General features: G+C 39.1%; 1 protein-coding gene across 2 annotated transcripts in view; it reads left to right on the top strand.

Moving 5' to 3' along the window:
* Positions 1–20,172, top strand: part of nup50 (nucleoporin 50) — a 78,212-nt gene that overhangs the window by 25,950 nt on the left and 32,090 nt on the right. For both annotated transcript variants that reach the window (XM_041215576.1, XM_041215577.1), the window contains 3 exons: positions 1,381–1,464; positions 13,984–14,170; positions 15,670–16,287. In XM_041215576.1, coding sequence (XP_041071510.1) covers positions 1,381–1,464; positions 13,984–14,170; positions 15,670–16,287 — 889 coding nt within the window. The remainder of the gene's footprint in view (positions 1–1,380; positions 1,465–13,983; positions 14,171–15,669; positions 16,288–20,172) is intronic.

The raw sequence follows: 20,172 nt of genomic DNA, 5'->3' as shown, positions 1-20,172 counted from the left end.
GTGGTGGAGGGAGTGAATGTTTAAGGTGGTGGATGGGGTGCTGATCAAGTGGGCTGCTTTGTCTTGGATGGTGTCAAGCTTCTTCAGTGTTGCTGGAGCTGCACTCATCCAGGCAAGTGGAAAGTATTCATCACACCATACATGAGGGACTTCAGTTACATGGATAAATTGGAGAAACTGGGATTGTCCTCCTTTAGAGTAGAGAAGTTTGAGAGGAGATTTGATGGAAGTTTTCAAAATCATGATTCCAGACAGAGTAGATAGAATTTATCTTCCCATTCGTGGAAAAATAAAGAACCCCAAAGGCACTATGAGGAAAAACAAGTAGTTATACTCTGGATAGCACTGAATGAGAGGATGGGGAAGGACGCTGATTCAGCCGTGACTTTCAAAAATTATGAACACCTGAAGGGAAAAGGTTTGCAGTGCTACAGGGAAAAGGTTGAAGGGATGGTGGCGGTGGTGGCAGCTAGGACTAGCTAAATTGCTCTTGCAAGAGCTGGCACAAGTTCAATGGGCTGAATAGCCTCCTACTATGGTGCAACTTTTCTATGAAGATGCTGAGGTTTTCCTTGCTGCTCCTCTACCTCGTGAGCTTTTATGCCCACCTAATAGGGGCTTCAGTTTAAAATTGACTGAAAGACAACACCTCCAGCAGTGTAACCCTTTTTCATTCCTACACTGGAATGTCAGTCTGGATTATGCGCAAAAGTTTTTGGAGTAAGACTTGTATTGGCTGAAGGCAAGATAAATCAACTTATTTAAAGAAATATGGCTTGCAGCCCAGTGGCCACACTTCTGATGAGTTATGCTAGGAAAAGCTCTGCTGGAAATACATAGTGCCACTCACTGCTAAAGTAGTGAAGCTCACAAATAAATTATAAACATTTGGGGGTTGCTTAATCTGCTTAAAAAAACTTGTTTCTAAAGAGCTATAAACTGCAATTTTCTAATACTGGCAGATCTCTTCAGTGTGATGCTATTATGTAAAAACAGAAGAACACTTATAGTATTATGCCATATCCTCCAGCCATCTCAATGAATTATATTTGAAGCGTGTTCACTGTTGTGTAGAAATGCACCAGCCAAGTAGGACGTAGCAATGTCCCACGAATGGTAAATGACATGAAACCCCAGCTTTGGCATTGTTGTTTGCTGAAGATATGTTGGCAGAAGCACAGAGAATTCCTTATTCTTTGGCCTATGGGGCCTAATGTCCTCCTGAACTATTGGAACTCTCAACCTCCAGATTCCAGGTGAGGATATAGCTGAACCGCACCAATATTTTATTGCATCTTAACATAATCTCGCATTTGGTTATCCATAGTAAAAGATTATTTGTTGACATCTTTTTCTGACAGATGTATTTTTGCTTTCTAGGCAGGAACCTTCTCAGTTGCAAGTGAAGACGTATTGAAAAATAGAGCTATCAAAAAAGCAAAACGCAGAAACATCCTCGCTGAGGTAAGTCACATATTTTAATATATTATGTGGAGTTTTTCACTTTCAGAAATTTATTTAAAATGTCATTGAAATACTCCAAGCCAGGCTTCTCTGCTCTTGGATTTGGAGAGGGATTGAGCAAATCCCCATCTCCATTGATCAGACAAACTAAAAGCAAATTAAAATTCATCTCTAATTGCATCAACATGAGCATTATATTGCCAAATAATAATGTTCTTGTTCTGTGGATAAGATGTAACTACATTGCAGTTCTAGTGATACAGAATAATAAAGCTACAAAAAGTGAAACTTTTATTTCTTTCCAACCCATTCAGGATTTTCTGACCGTACAGAAAATGAATTCATTATCCAAAGTAGTAGTAGTAGGGCATTTGGAATGAAATATTAAATCTATCTGTAGCTTTCAAAGGCCAGTAAAAACTGGTGCTGTTTCTGGAATAATGGCTTTTAAAAGTTTCAGTACCGTGTTTGTTTTTATCTTTGCCCCACCTTTAAACCTGCATCATTGATGTCTTTATTACCCTGGCAATGAATGAAGTAAGCTGATTTATCCGGCTATATTAAAACTTTTAAGACATGTTACCATCTAGCATTATATAATTTTGTTCTGTGGAAATGGGGACGCTCAATTTTTCTCTGAATCCTGCGGAGAAGGGAAGCCAAGCTGGGAGATTGTTTCAATAACAGCTACTCAAGTTTACTGTTAGATTAATTTTGAGGGCAGTGTATTTCCATTGGATGACTATCTAAAACATAATTTTAGAAAGAGGAGGAACTGTTTTATTTGCAATTAACTTAAATTTTTACACTTTGAACTATAATTAATGAAGGTTTTAGTTGGTTTAACTTGAGGTTTGCATTTTTGGCACACAATTGTAAATTCTGCCCATCTTAAGGAAATATTTGCTCAATTCAGTTTTCCTGTTCTCTTTATTTTGTTACAGTATATTTGAGCAAACACAATTTGAATCCTTAATTATCTATTCTACCCAGAAGTCTGTCACCCTTGATCCATTGGCTTTATTTAAGTACTGTTTTCTAGAAGTAAGTTAAGAACTGGAGTGGCTGGCTCAGTGGGGCTTGCTGGCTACAAAAGAACACAGTCACCAATGCAGGCAAGCAAGCATGTATCAGTGTTGGTCCCCAACCCAGATAAGTGAGGAGGGTAAGTGGCAGGATGGGCATACAACTGTAAAACCACCCGCCAAATACAAAAAAAATGATAGTTGATATGAAGGTGATCACCAGCATTGTTGTGACCTCATGTAACATGGGAAAATCTAAAAGAAGAACCAACCAATCATTGCTAGAAGTAAGTTAACAAACAGCATATAATTAGTTATGAAGGTCACAGAGGAGCCTGTAAGGATAATCTCGTACTTTTCACAGCTGATTTGCTTTGCAATTCAAGGGATTGCCAAGATAATATGCCCAAGAATGTCTTTGAATTGCCCCTAATCTGCATACCTAACTGACCAAACGACAAGAGAAAATATGGCGCAGCCACAAAGACTCCCTTCTGCCTCATCCTGTAGATCTGGGCCTTGTTCTGCCAATCGGGAGAAATCCTGGAGCAACCTGCTTTTATGGATTTCTGCCCACTTCCCATTTTCATGACCTTTGTCTCCCTTTGCGTTACCCAGCGTTAATTCCATTTAATGTATGACTTCTAAATCAGCAAACATGTTTTATATATGAAAGTTCAACAATAGGAACATCAAATTAAAGTATCGAAGCATCAAATTGCAAGAGAATGTTAGTGTTGGAAGGCCAAAAGTCAACTAATAAAAGGCATTTTTAAATTTTAGCTAAAGATTGTATTTGCTTGCCATTAAACACTTAATGCAGTATTTCTTTTATCAGCCACTGGCAGCACAAAGTTAATTTTTCAATGCAGTATGCATTATAACTGTTTTGTTGGTGATTATGGAATAGTTTTTGTTTAAAGCATGTGGACATATCCTCCACGGGGTTTAATTTTTTTATATAGGAGTTATTGAACTTTGAAACAAATGTAGTCATTTTTTAACATAAACATAAAATTGTAGTTGCCTCAGGAAAAGTATTAACATCTCACAGCAATGCATGTGCAATTTAATCCATCCTTCATAGCTGTCCTCGGAGGTTTGCACAAGTGACATCAAAATGTACCATGGCTTGCTGTACAGCTTGGGATGTTTTATGATATTCATAGGAACTAGTTTCCAATTTGCAGTGAACCTACTTCATGTTCACACTTGGCCTTAAAAAAATAATGATCTTGCATGCTGGGTTGAAGCTCGATATTAGTGTTATGATTTAAGCAGTACAGCCTATTCCTTCTGAAAAAAAAAATTGCATTCTATCTTGGGTAACATTTTTGTCCACCCTGAATCTGTTATGAGGGACAGAAATAACTAATTTTTAAAGGTTTTTAAAAAGAACTTATAGCCATTTATAAAGTGGTAGGAAGTTGGAGACTTTTTGTTTAAAAGGTGTTGCACTTAAGTTAATTAAACGATGAAATATGCCCACCTATATCTCTATAACCTTTCAAAAGTATGCAGACTGAATTATAATATAATATTTTGATAGAATTGCTGTGGCAAGGAATATCTCTGGCATGTAACAGTCTAATTTTTTGTAGATCACAGATGTAGCAATTTAACCTGGATTATTTTAGATGCCTAGTATTTTTGCAATTTAGTTCTAATTCTTTGCACAACACTTGCTATCACACATTAATTCTGCCTCTGATATGCTGTGGTAACTGCCACTGTCGAATTGTAACTTATTTCTGCAGACTTGATGTTTCTGATTTCCACACATTAAACTATTTCACTTCACCTAAGGTTTTTTCTGTTTACTTTTGTTGATTCACTTTCCCACCATTTTATTCCAACTTTTTTGAATATCTAGCATTTTCCTCATCAGCAAGTCCAATTTTGCAGTTTTGGTGATCAATTTTGCTCATAGCTATGTGCTATTTTGCATGTAGTTATTTGGTTTAGGCTAATGAGGCTTAAATTTCCCATATACTTAGGTTGTACCTCTCTCAAACTGGTCTGCTGAAAAATTTCTTTCAGCAAGACTGTCAGTAGTGTGCTTGTAGCAGTATAATGGCTCAAGATCAACTTCATTTTGATCTCTTGGATCCTTCTGGGTCATAGCTCCATACTTAATGTGTTTTTTTTTTAATGTTAATTTGAAATTTTAAAAGCACTTCAAAAAATCTCTGCTTTCTCTCAAACAGAAACCTGGCATTTTTCCAAGGGGAGTAGAATTCCTTTTAGAAATTCCCTATACTAGTAAGAATGCAGCTGCAGCATTCTCAACCTGCTACTGGCTGTTGAACTATTACAGATACACAGGACCCCATTTAGACATGGCCCCGGCCCCCTGTTCAGGCACCCTCATGCAATCCAACAATTTACAGTGATATGTAAATCGCACTGTTTCTGCACAGCTGATTTAGTTCTTGCTATGCCAGCATCGCTCAGTGGTAGTACTCCATATCATGAGAAACTAAAGACCCAGCCCCAGACTGATGCTCTATTGCACTGAGGTACTTTCTTTCGATGAGACATTAAAGTGAGGCCTATCAGCCCTGCCAGGTGGACATAAAACATGCCCTTATGATATTCGCAGATCAACAGAGGAATTCGAGTGGTGTCCTAGCAACTATTTATATGGCAACATAAATATATTTGGTCATTTATCTCTCTGCTCTTTGTGGGACCTTGCTGTATATTGCTGAAAAAAATACATTTTGCCAAAGCTTTTCATCTTGCATTCATCAGGATATTCACAAGAGTACCAATGTCAGGGGAAGCAACAACTTTATACTATATGAGAAGAGAATGCTGACTAGTTGGCAACTGGGCTCTGATTGATAGAGGCACTGAATATACCAGTTAATGATGATAGTTAACTGCCAAGAATTATTTGAAATTTAAACCAGGCAGCTTGACTCTGGTCAAGGCATTGCCCTGTGGAATGAACCACCGAATGGCTATCTGTTATTTTGTTTAGCTGAAACAGGACAGGACAGGATCCTGTGTATTAATATATATAGCTTCCAGTACACCCAAATGTGCCACACTGCGATCCCAACTGACTATCTTAAATTGGTTGTCAGCATAATTTTTAGCACATTGAGGATTATTTAGCAAATGTTGTCCAGTCGCAGAATCACATCTAACGTTGGACACTGTTGAGTTATGCAAGCACAGGCTGGTTGAATATGGTCTGTGCAAGAATAAGAGAAAACTTAAGCACACAATATTAGTTATACATTTAAGGTTAGTTTTGCAAAACATTCCCCAAAAACAATCTGCTTGGTCAAACCCAGAAGTAAACACCTTCCAGGCAATGCCTTTATAGATGTCTACTATGAAATCCAGTAATATTACACAAGACAAACTGCTGTACCACATGGCTTTTATCCTTTTCCACTCTGCGGTAGAATTCACTTCAGAATAAAACTGCTTGCTACAGCCCAAGACCTTTCTGGCTTGACTATATAGGCAATTCAAACTGCATCCTCTCCCTGCCCAGAGTTTTAGCTATAAGCTCATACAGCTCTAGCTATCTCCATAGCTCCAGCTCAACAGCAACTTTAAAATAGTTTTTTTTACGTTTTCATTTCTTTTCCATTGTTCTTATACTTCTTTGAAGCTCAAACCTTTCAAAATATAAGATCTTTCATGTTTCCATCTTGTCTAGGCTTTTGGGTCAATAAAATATAATATCCCCACTACTGTTTACTTATGGAACTCCTGCAAGATGCAAACATGTTTCTTGTTCCCCTGACTCCCCTTTGATATTAAACCAAACTCTCAACTTATCTAAAAATGCAAATGTTAGATCTAACTTATTTACTTGTACCCCATACTTAACACCTCTATCCTTTTCATGTTTCCAACCCCCCCAGACAACCTGAGTCTTATCAGGCTCCTGCCCAGTTTAATTAAATCTCTCACGCACACACACAAAACACACAACCTTCTTTACAGAATAACACACTATATTCCCCAAAGTATTTTTAAAAATCCATTCTCTCACAATGTACAGCGTGAAATGATCTGATCAGGGTAGCCATTATTCCATAGGATGTCTTTGAGATCCTTATTTCAACATCAAGCTTGCATGGTAAACAAATGACTTGGGCCCTAATTATGAGGTTGCTAATAAGGCCAATCTTATAGTAGTTGGAACTGTAAGAATCCCAACGCATGTATTGACCAGTGAAGGTAGGCTTGTGGTCGAGAACCCCCTGGCAGATTCCTTAACTAGTACACCAAGGAAAGGAGTTCATTTGACTGCTCCATTTCAAACATCATTTCATGCTGTATATGTGCAATGAATGAGCTTAAAGCCATTACTTTTGGTCCTGAGAAGTGCCCAGCCTAACTCACATTACCCTGGAAGGGCATGTTATCTCTAAAATCTTTGAGCAACAGGTGAAGCTAGCTGTTTCATGCTGCTACTATGCAGTAGTAACCCAAGTAGCATTCGCCATTAACAGGATGCTGCCATCAAGCCAAAAAGACGTTCTGCCTATATCTCAAATGAGTAACGTGGTATATGAATTTCAGTTCCAGTATGATACTATGATATATAGGCCATATGTCCCAAAGACTGGTGGTTCCTATCAAACAGTGTTTGCAGCAGACAAGGTACAGACCATATTCAACCAGCCCTTGTTTGCAAAACTCAAAACAGTGTCCAACATCAGATGTAATTCCATAATTGGACAACATTTGCTAAATAATCCTCAAGTGTGCTAAGAATTATGCTGACAACTAATTTAAGATTGTCCGCCGTATGGTGCATTTGCGTGTTCTGGAAGCTACATATATTAATACACCTGGCCCTGTTCTTTGCAGACAGAACATGTACACACATTGCACCTGTTTTAGCTAAACAAAATAAGTGGTGACCATTCGCTGGCTTGTTCTCAGGGCAATGCCTTGAACAATCAATCAAGCTACCTGGTTTAAAGTTCAAACAATGCTTGGCAGTTAACTGTCAGTCACCATTGACAGTGCATTCAACTGCTCACCAATCAGTCCACTTACCAACCAATCAGCACACTCATACAGTATAAAGTTGTTGCTTCCCCTGACATTGGTACTCTTGCAATTGTCCTGATGAATGCAAGCTGAAAAGCTTCAGCAAAATGTTTTTCAGCAATACTCAAGTTCTCTGCTACCAAATGACCTTGCTGTATGTGACTTAATTGTTATGCTTGCCTACATCACACTTCAAAAATGGGTCATTAGCTGTAAAGTACTTTCAGATGTCCTGAGGTTGTGAAAGGTGTTACGTAAATGCAAGCTTTTTCCTTTGTGTTGATGGCACAGTTTTTCAGTGAGGTAACTGGAAATGGGAGTACAGCTTCTAGGAAATGTTAGCAGCAAGTCTAGTGCCACAACATAAGAGAATATTGCATGTACTCAATTTGTGTATCAGAAAGTAAAAGATTTACTGTTTAGCAGGTTCATGTATGCCCATCACAGTCTTAAATTGGACTTTGATCAATATCTTCCAGACTGGTAACATCGATTTGTCAACAGCAGACCCACAATACAGCATTGAATGACGTGCAATTTGATTTTTTTTGAGGCAGCAAAGCACAACCCAAACATAATATTAACACTACTACTTTTGACAAAATTTAGGATAATACAAGTTGCAACATCATGAGATTTGGTGTTGGTGATTGAAAGTGAGCACTGTACTTTTATGACAATCAAAACAAATCTTCATGTTATGTTCACCATTATCTCAGTATTAGCTGAGTTTTATTTAAGATTATAATAGAAATTTAGCAAGGTTGTGCTGAAGTCTAGTTTTCAGTATACCATTGTCAAGGTTGCCTGTTTACGGCTGTTCTTAAAACCATATAGCCTCTTCTTCCGAGTAGCAGGCTCACTCTAATAACTAGTAGTTCTGCCTTTCTCTTGTTTCACCTCTTGTGGTGAGTCCTAGTTGTTTTCTCTTAACTTTGAATAACCCTGTTAAGGTTAGGTGGTGTGAAGGGGAAAGCTCCCATGGCACTATTTTGAAGCAGAGCAGGGGAGTTATACCTGGTGTCTTGGTCAGTATTTATCCCTTAATTAAGACCACAAACTGCTTTAAGCTAAAGAGCAATGCAGGTATTCTGTAGTCCAGCTGTCTAAATGGTACAGATATGTTTGAGGGAATTGGGTACCCTCCAAAAGCTATGGCCACACTTTGCTGCTGATGGAGTATGCTGGAGGGTGTAATTAAAGCCTGGCAAGTTTTACATGGGCAGTTTCAACTGTGTGTCCACAAAGTCATAATTTAAAAAATGACTAGAAGGAGCATGCAGATGCAAGAAATTTTTTCCATCTTTAATTGATCATCTGTTGCATTGCCTGTGGTGTGTTGAAAGATGCTTCACCACTTTTGTGTCCTTAAAAGCGTAAAGAAGCTGTCAGTGTTATTGCCATCTGCTCCATTGTCTTATGCCATGCCAGTGGTTCAGAGCTGCATGGGTGACTGCTGTCCCACAGTCTTGAAAATACCAAGTACCTGTGATTAGGAACACTGGAAATAATGCATAATTTACCAAACGTGAAGGGAAAATGAAAATTCGTTAAATTTTATAGTGACATTAAGAAATGAACAGTTATATAAAAGTATAAGATTTAAAATTTAGTCTTTATTAAACTAATCACAACCAATTAATTTATGCAATGAATATTTATGAATTAATTTTATGTAGCTATACATGTATCTAAGATTGCTCAGAGTCAGGATTACTGGAGTCTTTATGCCATTGTTGCAGTGACTGAATAATTAGAATGCCATTTTTATTAATGTATTATGGGATTTTTACTGGTGCTTTGGAGATTGAGCTTCACAGCTGTATCTGTTATTCTGTGGAACAACAATGAACAGCCCTTATACTTATTAGCTGATCTCCTAAGACACTGCAAACCCTAAGTTGGAGAATATGGCCATTTCTTTACCTGTCTCTGGTCTTTGTGTTGGTGACTCTCTCTGGTTCGCCTATGTCTCTGCCCTCAGCTCTTTGTTTCTGTCTCCAATTTGCTTTTCTTTCATTTTCTCTTGACTGGGAGGTGGCAGATATGTCAGGCTGCATTTGGGGTGGGGATCGTAAAAAAAAAAAAGCATAATTCCCTTTCTAGCCACTTCTTTGCTCTTGTCACATCTAATCCTTTTCCTTTGTATTGTCCATTCCCTTTTCCCTCACCCTCTCATTTTTATTATTGCCCTAATCCTTTCCCTTTTGAAAGTCCAACTCTTGTATTCCCCTTGCTCCAATGTCACTTGCATCACCCTTAAATCAATTTCCATTTATACATTGTCTTTATTATAGTTAAATGCTCCAAAGCCCTTTTAAAGGAGCAAAATCAGTCAAAATTTTCCAGTGAACTAAATAAAGATCTGAAGGGCAACTGGTAAAATAGATTTTTGAGGAGGAAATTTCAGGGCTTGTAGCCTAGTTGGCTGAAGACATAACCATTGATGGTAGGGCAAAGGAAGTGGGAATTGCACAAGAAGTCAAAAGTTATAGGAGGGTTACAAATGGGAAGAGTAAAGTCCATGGAGGCAAGTCCACGTCCGTCACGGACACTATGAACCAAATGGCTTCTTTCTGTACTATAAATATTTTTGTTTCTAAAATTTGAACACCGAATGAAAAGAGTAAAATTGAGGCTCTTCATGGACAGACTGCATTTTGGCCAACAAGTACAAGAGTGATGGATGAATGGAATTTGCTTCAAGCTCAAATGGTGTTACGATCCTGGACAAGACCTGCAATTTTGTTACGATCCCATTAGGTACCAGTAACTTTTGTAAAGTAGACAAAATTTGAAATGCCAGTTACTTACTAAGAGAAAAAGCCACAAGATTCCACAGTAAACAAACAGAAGAAATTTTACTATACAAGAGACAACAAAGCAAACAGTCAATACTATCTATGTTATACCCTAAAATCCAGAATTAAATTGATAGGAGGTAAACATGAATTAACTGGCAATCTGTGGTTGAACACACCACAAACTGCACATTAAATGGCAGACGCAACCAAAACAGATCCCATGAATTTTCAGCAACCCATCCAGATGTCAGTAATCAGTGAGTCTCAAAAATTATTTGAAACTCTGTTTTCCCCATGTGGATTTCAGCTCCTCTCTTTCGAGGATATAGCCCTCGATTTCCCTCAGAACCTGCTCCAACTTATTACTATTTCTGCCTGCAATGAATTGTCAGGCAACTGGACTCCAGCTTAGATTGCCCCTATGACTACTCACCTCCCAGTTACTCAGTCTCTTCTCCCAAGACTGCATCCTACTGGGTTGACCAGGCTACACCCCAGCACCTGATGACTTGCATGATTTCAGGTATGCAGCTGTACTGAGCAGACTGTACCTCACCATCACCTCTCTGATCATCAGCTACTGCTCATCATGGTTTCTCTTCATCTCAATTGCCAGCTTCATGGAGCAGGCAGCTTCATTTCACTTCAGCATCCCTGAGCTATCAACTGCTGCTGGGCTGCTCTGAGCCCCATTTGCATGGAGCTAACAACAGCACTTCTGCTGCTTCTTCAGCTCCTGACTAACCTTGGCATGTGGGCTAATTAATTTGTGCTAAAACTCCAATCAGCTGAGCAGCTTTTGTGCTGCACACCCCACATAGGCGCACTGCTGATCCATCTCTTTCAGGTTGTAGTTCACAAAGTAGTTTACTATTCTCATTAAGCACATGATGCATTGCAGTCAGGGCGCCATCCAGTTGCTTAAGAAGAACCACTTTGTTTTCTGGCTTCTGGACAAACTCCTTAAATTGCTTCATTGGAGCCAGCCAACAAAGGGAATCTGGAAACTGTGCATGTGAGGCCTATCACCCTGCTGAGCTTGCATTGGAGCCTTGGGCATGTCAGAAGCTGTAGTCCTGGGCCCGAAAGCACTCAGCGTGAACTCAAGAGTACAGATTCGCTCATGATGTGAGCAGCAGAGTTTTGAGTGAGAGAGAAAGTTTATGGGAGGCCAGAAGAAGACAGGTTGGCCAGGAAAGCATTGGAAGCAGCCAACACTTTGATTTTCAACAGTAGATAGGCTGGGATAAGGTTGATATTGCAGAAGTGCTTTTGGAGAAGGTATAGAGTCAGAAGCTAGTTTTTGGGGCCAATGTTGTGAACGGTTTGATTTGGCTTGACACCGTGACCGAGAGAGGGAGTTAAGTTTGTGATGGTGACCAAAGATAATGTGTTCTGTCTTCCCAGTATTTAAAATTGGAAGAAATTTTGGCTCACCAGGGATCAGATGTCAGACAAGCAGTATGACAATACAGAGGTAGTGGAGAGGTTGAGAGAGGTGATGGAGAGGTAAACCTGGGTGCCATCCACCTGCACATGGAATATGCGTTTTCAGAAGTTTAAAAATTCATTCATGGGATTTGGGCGTCGTTGGCTAGACCAGCATTCATTGCCCTTGAGAAAGTGGCGGCAAGATGCCGTCTTGAACTGCTGCAGTCCTTGTGTTGTAGGATCACCCACAGTTCTGTTAAGGAGTTTCAGGATTTTGGCCCATCAGCAGTGAAGGAACAGAGATATAATTCCAAGTCAAGATTGTGTGTGGCTTGGAGGGAACTTGCAGGTGGTAGTATTCCCATGCATCTGCTGCCCTTGACCTTGGTGGTAGAGGCTAGGATTCTTGGTGAGTTTCTGCAGATGTCTGAAAGCCTTGCATCCACTGAGTCTACCCACCTCCTATATGTTCAGAAGCCATTCTGCCCTCATAGATTTCTCCTTGCCAATTGCTTCATATTTGCAGGTACTTCCAGGTATTATGAAACTGCTGAGTCAAATCAAATCATTTTAACAAGATTGAGAAGATCAGAGTTTGTGGGAAAATGATAGTGGGGGGAAGCTATATAAGATAATGCTCATAATGCTATTTTGTTTCTGTCCTCTCCACCCTTTGACATTTTTAGCCTCTTCAATTTTGTTTGCTAAGTGTGGGAAAACTTTTGTGTCTCATTTTGAAATGAGAAGTGTATCCCTCCACAGCTTAGCAATGCGAATCAGGGTCTGCAGTCATCAATCAAAAGATTCACAACTTCAAATAATGGCTGAAAGCAAAGAAGCTTGGAAGAAATCTGAAATCCTAAATCTCAATATACCAATTACATAAACAATCACAATTATCTTAGTCCTTTTATTGGGCTGCTGCATCATATACTGAATATTTTTAACTGGCCAGAGCAAAAGATCTCAACCTTTGAGCAAACTTCTAGAACAATTCAAAGAAAAAAGTTTAATGCAAAAGCAAAATACTGTGATTGCTGGAAATCTGAAATAAAAATAAAAAATGCTGGAAATGCTCAACAGGGCAGGCAGCATCTGTGGAGAGGAAAACTGAGTTAACGTTTCAGCCTTGCATCAGAGCTGGAAAAGGTTAAAAGATGTAACAGGTTTTGGGCAAGTGCAGAGACTGGGAAAGGGGAAGGGGAAGCAAGAACAAAGGACAGGTCTGTGATAAGTAGGGGAGATTAAATGATAAAAGAGATAATGGTACAAGACAAAAGGACATGGTAGCAGAACAAATGAAGAAACAAAGTGGATAGTGGAGGTATTTTGCTCCCCCAATATAGAAGACAAGCCATTGTGAACCGTGAATGCATTATATAAGTAAATTGCCCTTTCACCCGCAGCATCTATTTGAAACCTTGGTGGTGAGAAGGGAGGAGGTTAAAAGGCAATGATTGTGTTTTCTGCCCTTGTATGGGAAGGGAATGGTGATCGTGATGACTTGAGGAATAGACCTAGGTGTTACAGAGGCAATACTTGCTTCATAATGTTAAAAGGGAAGGGAAAGATATGTTTGGCATCAAGCTGGAGGTGGTAGACATAGTAAAGGATGATTCATTGAACGTGAAAGCTGGTGTGTTGGAAGGTAAGGGCAAGTGGAGGCCTATCATGATTCTGGGAGTGAAGGGCAAGGGCGAGAACAGAAATATAGAGAAATAGAGCGGACATGGTCAAAGGTCCTACTCACCAAGCACCACCATAGTGGAGGGAAAAGAAAGAAGTGCTGGTCTTGAAGATAGCATCATCACAACAGATACAATGGAAACTGAGAAACTCAGTGAATGGATCTCTTAATGAAAATTTTGTTGGTTGACAAAGCATCTGTTGTAACTTGTACAGTGTGTGCCAAAGGTCTTGCTAAAATGTTATATGACAACTTTAGAACCTCTGTCCGTTATTACATGAATAAATCTGACTTTTTCATAACTAATTGGCTGCTCACTTCAAAAGCCTAACTATTCAAAAAAAAAGTTGCGCTTGCATATAACTGCAAAAAAAACCAAAAGTTCTGTGGCTCACTATCTTGATATTGACTTTAACACCAGTGGGTGGCTTTTCAATTATTTCTGCACATGAAGCCCAAAACAATGCTGATTTGATAAAAGTTATTGGTGAATCTTGTTATTTTAAATGGCATGCTAACCTTTTTACTTTTTAAAATGTGCCAGTCTGATGGTGGTGGAGTTTTCAAAGGATTCTCTGGTCTGTCTTCATCAACTGGAAATACTGGCTTTGGAGGATTTGGAAACGGTTCTGGTTTCAAGCCTTTGCAGGGGTTATCCAATGGAAGCAATGCATCATCCTCCTCTTCGACGTCTGCGCTTTGTTGTGCTACTGACGTAAATGATACAGTAGGTAAGTAGAGCCAAGTACTAACTGCTGAGTCCATTTTTTAACAAAGATGTATTCTAGATGTACTATTTCTCTCCCCCTTCGTTTATGTAGAGACTTTTGGGCTCTTCACTTAAGACTAGGTAGTGTTGAAAAGTTGAGCAATATATGATGATCAAGTGTTGCATCATTTGCATTTATGAATTTCTATATTTAAACCAATGCATTTTGAGCAAATTGCTTTCTGACTATAGTTTCCACATTTGGAAACTGGCCATTCAATGCAATCATTCTTTGTCAGCATGTACCCTCCATGTGAGCAAATGGTTCAAATCACACTTAGCTGCCCTGTTCCTATATCCTTTTGAAGACCAAAAGGTGAACCTATCACTTCACCCACTTATCCAATTTAATTGTGAATGTTGACATAGTTTCTGCCTTAATTACTAACCCTGAAAATGAATTCTACATCCTTGGAACTGTGTGAAGAAGATTCCCTCTTCTAAATCTTTCACTGTTAAATGTATCTATTCCTCCTCCACCTAGGGCTTTTAATTACTTCTTCCATCTACTCTCGTGCTTTCATAATTTTAAACAGTTCCATCAAACCACACAGTAATCTGTGAAAATCATTTTAAGGTTTCCTTATACCAGGCTGCATCCTAGTGAACATGTACCCTTGCTATAGTATCTATCCTTCCTGTAGTGTGGAGCCCAATATGGACATTGTCCTCTGAGGTCTTATTCAGATTTTATATAGGCTCATCATTACCTCTTGGATTTTATTTCTATACTGTTGAGGGAAAACCTAGAATTCAATTAGCCTTTTTTTGAAACAGACTTTGCAACCTAAGGTGCTGCTTTTTTAAATTTTATGTGAACTTCCAAGTCCTTCTGCTCTTCCACAGGACTAAGTTACTTTCATTCAGCATATAATTACAGCTATTTATTTTCTACTGAATGCATCACTTCACATATTGGCGTTGAATTCAGTCTTTCACTTTTTAGCTATTTGCCCCCAATTTTTATCAATGTCTGTAGTTTTCTTTAGCCTTAAACCTTACTTCCTGCCTTGATATCATACAAATTTTGACATATTTTAGGCTGGCATCCAAATATATGCAATGCACCAAAGTGATCTCAACACCAAGTAGAACCCATTTTGGGCTCAACTTCATTTTTTTAAATGATTAAATTATTTGTATGTTGTTGCTTGAGGCATTTATTTGTTCATGTTCATGTTAATGTATGCTGAACAGTTGCTGAAATATTTCGCTATTACATGCCATGTGTTTTGAAGAATGGGGAATCCAAAAGCATTGAATAGATCTGGTATTTGCGAGGAAGTTTCTACTTATTTAGACAAGTAGTGTGTAACCCTATATTTTGCGCATAATGGATGTTATGTGCCTTCTATATTTTTTTAAATGGGCTCCTGTTGTAAAAGGAAGTCCTGATCTATGAAGACTCCTGGGAAAACTCAGATTGCGAAATAAAACCTATTAAATTGTTCTATTTTATAGGCTCTTTCCTGTCTAATGGTCCTCCATCAAACCCCTTGGCAAAAGGCGAAATAGGTACAAAAGCAAATGGTGTTAATCAAATTAACTCTCGGAATAAAATGGGCTGCACTGAATACAACAAACAACTAGCAGCATTGAATTGTTCAGTCCGAGACTGGATCACCAAGCATGTCAATGAGAATCCACTTTGTGATTTGACCCCAATCTTCAGAGACTACGAGAAGCATTTGACAAGCATTGAGCAGAAATATGGTAGCAGTTCTGACAGTGGTTCAGAGAGTGACACAAGCAGCAAGAGGCCAGAAAAGCAATCTGTTAACACATTCGGTGTTTCCAAAACATCACAGGGGACAACCCCACCATCTTTATTCTCATCTGCCAAAAGCAATGACATTATTCCACTCACTTCAGAAATAAAGCCTGTGACTACAGGGGGAAATAGTGGAAACACCAGCTTCCTCTTTGGGAAAACAGTGGAAAAGCCTCCTTTATCCAGCTTTTCTTTCAACAGTGGTACATCAGGCTCATTATTTGGAAAAGATCTGAACCAAGAAAAGACTGGTACTCCAACATTTTCCTTCACAGCATCAGAAGAAATAAAAGACAGTGAACATAAAGGTATGGATATTGTATAACTTTTTAAAATAAACCATGTTTATATTTAAATAAATCTAATGGTCCTAAAGCTGAGGTATAATAGCACAGTGGAACCTATGCTATCAGCCATAATGGAGGGGCTCCCTTCTTTCACTCCCCCTGTCCTTCTATCAATAAAAGGAAATTATGGACTTGGAGTTTCCAAAAATTTAATCTTGCATATATATTACAGCAATGCACTAAGCATTGGAATAAAAACAAGTATGGTATTTAACTTATCTTTCTCAAATGTTCATGGAGATTGTGTGTAGACAGGAGTTTGTTGTTGCTGCTTAAAATGAGTTTAACCCTGACCCAGCTTCATATATGTTTTTGATGGCTGCATTCTGAGCTGCTTGGCAAAGGAATTCAAATAGCAGGACACTATCCCATAATCACAATTGTTACAACACAGAAGGAGGCCATTCTGTCCATTGTGTGTGTGTTGACCTAGTGCCTCCTCCCTGTAGCCCTGCACATTCTTCCTTTTCTGATGTCAATCCAATCCCCTCTTCAATGCCTCGACTGAACCTACCTCCAATACACGGTCAAGCAGTGCATTCCAGATCTTAACCACTCACTGCGTGGAAAAGTTCCTCCTCGTATCTTTGTTGTTTCTTTTGCCAATTACCTTCTTGATCCTTCCATCAATGGGAACAGTTTTTCGCTATCTGTCCAGACCCTCATGATTTTGAATACCTCTATCAAATCTGTTCTCAATCTTCTCTTTTCCAAGAAAACCAGTCCTGACTTCTCCAATCTATCTATGTAACCGAAGTTCCTCATCCCTGGTACTACTCTTGTGAATCTTTTCTGTATCTCTCAACTATGGCACCCAGAACTAAACCCAGTTGAGGCTGAACCACTTTTATACAAGTTTAGCTTAACCTCTTTGTTCTTGTACTCTGTATCCCTATAAATAAGCCTAGCATGCTTTATGCTTTATTAACTGCTCTCTCAAGCTGTCCTGCCATCTTCAATGACTTATGTATGTATACACCCAGGTTGCTTTGCTCCTGCACTCCTTATAGAATTGCACCCTTTATTTTTTATCTCTCCGTGTTCTTCCTACCAAAATGAATCACTTCACACTTCTGCACATTAAACTTTATCTGCATGTCAGCCCATTCTACCAACCCACCTATGTACTTTTGAAGTTCTACACTATCTTCCTCACAGTTCACAATGCTTTCAAGTTTATAAATCAGGGAAAGCAAGGGTCCTAACACCAGCCTCTGGGGTGCTCCACTACAAATCTTTTTGCAGTCCTAAAGACATCCACTAACCACTGCACTGTTTCCTATCATTCAGCTAATTTCAGATCCATGTTGCCATTGCCCCTTCTATTCCATGAACTGTAACTTTGTTCACAAGTCTGTTGTGCAGCAATTTATTAAACACCGTCTGGAAGTCCATGTACACCACAACAATGGCATTAACCTCCTCAACCCTCTCTGTTAACTCTTCAAAAAAAAACTCAAACAGGTTAGTTAAACATGATTTGCCTGTAACACATTCTTGCTGGCTATCCTTAAATAACCCACATTTGCTCAAGGGACTATTCATTTTGCTCCAAACTAGAGTTTCTAAAAGCTTCCCCACCACCAAAATTAAACTGACTGGCCTGTAGTTGCTGGGCTCATCTTTACACCCTTGTTTAAAAAAGGTTGTAACATTTGCAATTCTCCAATCCTCTGGCTCCACCCCTGAATTGAAGGAAGACTGGAAAATTATGGCCAGTGCCTCTACAGTTTCCCCTCTCACTTCCCTCAGTATCCTTGGATGCATCTCATCCAGTCCTGGTCCCTTTTATGTACAGACAGCCTATCCTTTCCTTATCAATTTTAAACCCTCCAGTGCCTGAATTACCCCGCCTTTCACCATGACCTGCATAGCAGCATCTTCCTTGCTTAAGACAAAGGCAAAGTATTTAGTTAATACCTCAGCTGTGTCCCCTGTCTCCATGCGAACATCCCCTTTATGCTTCCTAATTGGCCTTACTACTACTTTTACCACCCTTTTGTTATTTAAACATCAATAAGAGACTTTTGAATTTCCTTTTATATTAGCTGCCATGCGCTCTCTTAGCTTCTGTTATTTGCTTTTTCACTCCCCCTCTATATGCAGCCTAGTTCTTGGTTGTATTATCCACCTGACATCTGTCATAAACACTTTTTTCCTTCTCAATCTCTATCTCTTTGTCATCCGGGGAGCTATGGATTTGTTTGTCCTACCTTTCCCCCTCATGGGAATATAACTTGATTGTGCCTGACCCATCTCTGTAAAGCAGCCCTTTGCTTAGTTACCATTTTGCCTGCCGACCTTTAATTCCAATTTATCTGGGTTAGATCCTCCTTACCACATTGAAGTTGGCCCTCCGCCAGTTAATTCTTACTCTGGACTGCTCCTTGTCCTTTTCCATAGCCAGCCCAAACCTTATACAATGATTACTGTCCCCTAAATGTTCTACTGACACTTGATTCACTTGGCTCACCTCATTCCTATCATCTGTGGGTATAGTGTCAAACAGAGCATCAAGATGTTGATGGATAATATGAATACTTGGAGACATTGTGGCAAAAAAAGCAAGCTTGGGAAGAAAGGGTGACTGGACCTATGGTTACGAAAACCCTTCACCACTAAAATTTTCCTTAGCTCGTTTATGGGTCTGTTGTACATTGATTAATTATCAATTCCATTATCGCTGTATTATGCAGCTAACAAAGTAGAATGTGAAATAGATTAGCCATTTTTTTGTCCAATTATTGCTCTGGAAGGCATGTTGGGTTTCTTCTAAGCTGCTTATGGAGCATTTTTAGTTGCAGCTATTTCTTTGTTAAGACAAATTTTTGGTATTGCAGTATCATTTATGTAATTGGTAACCAGTACATGTTTCAAAGTCCAAATTTTGTTTTTGTACCATCTAAAATTGAAGTTTGAATATTAACCTGGCACTAAGTTTTTAACCTTGTGCAAGTAAAATTAGATCTACCACATATTGCTGGAGTTGAAGCAGGGCTTGATCAATGCTGTTGATAAATACATAGTTACCAAGTGGCCGTGCTCACTCTTATGGTTGTCACGTTCTGATTTCATCTGATAAATGCCATGTCCCTGCGCAACTTAGGTGAAATGCTTGGTGAAGCAGCAGTTTTTCGCCCCACATCACAACAATATTTGTTCCTCGTTACATTCCACTGTCGTCACTTCCCCTTTCATGAAAGTATTTATTTCTTTGTGAGTTTGCCTTTAAAGCTCATCCTTATTTTTATATAAAAGCAAAAAAGTTCTCGAGTCACATGGACTCGAAACATTAACTCTGTTTTTCTCTCCACAGGTGCTGCCAGACCTGCTGAGTTTTTTGCAGAATTTTTTGTTTTTATATTATATAGAATATTTCCTTTCATTATTTGAATTTTTAGTAATTTTATTTAAGTCTTAGGGAAGATTTTACTGGCATGGTGCTTACACTAGGTGTCACTAGTGAAACCTCTAAATTTCAAAACGTAGTTGAAAAACTAATTGGAAGTGTACTAGTCTGAAACAGCCCATACTGTTTCGCACTTGGCCATTGCAACAATATCTACCTCCAGCTAGATTAGAAGCTTGAATCCCTCCATTAATGCAGTTAGACTTTATAGTTCCTGACAGACAAAACAATCTATAAATTGCCCCTGCTATAAAAGTAACCTGTCACATTTGTCTCGCATATACCAAATTTTACAGGACACTTGACTGCAAGAGGATGCACAAAGGCATAATCACTGTTTTTCCCTATACCAGGTTATTGCTATTTCATTAATGTTTGTCTTCTAACCCACTGGGGGGGGGGGTGGGGGGGGGGGGGGGGGGGGGGCGGGGAGGGGG

Source organism: Carcharodon carcharias, chromosome 21, assembly GCF_017639515.1.
Source record: "Carcharodon carcharias isolate sCarCar2 chromosome 21, sCarCar2.pri, whole genome shotgun sequence".
Classification (NCBI taxonomy): domain Eukaryota; kingdom Metazoa; phylum Chordata; class Chondrichthyes; order Lamniformes; family Lamnidae; genus Carcharodon; species Carcharodon carcharias.
Note: the sequence above shows the minus strand (reverse complement) of the source record. Positions and strands in the feature narration are given on the sequence as shown.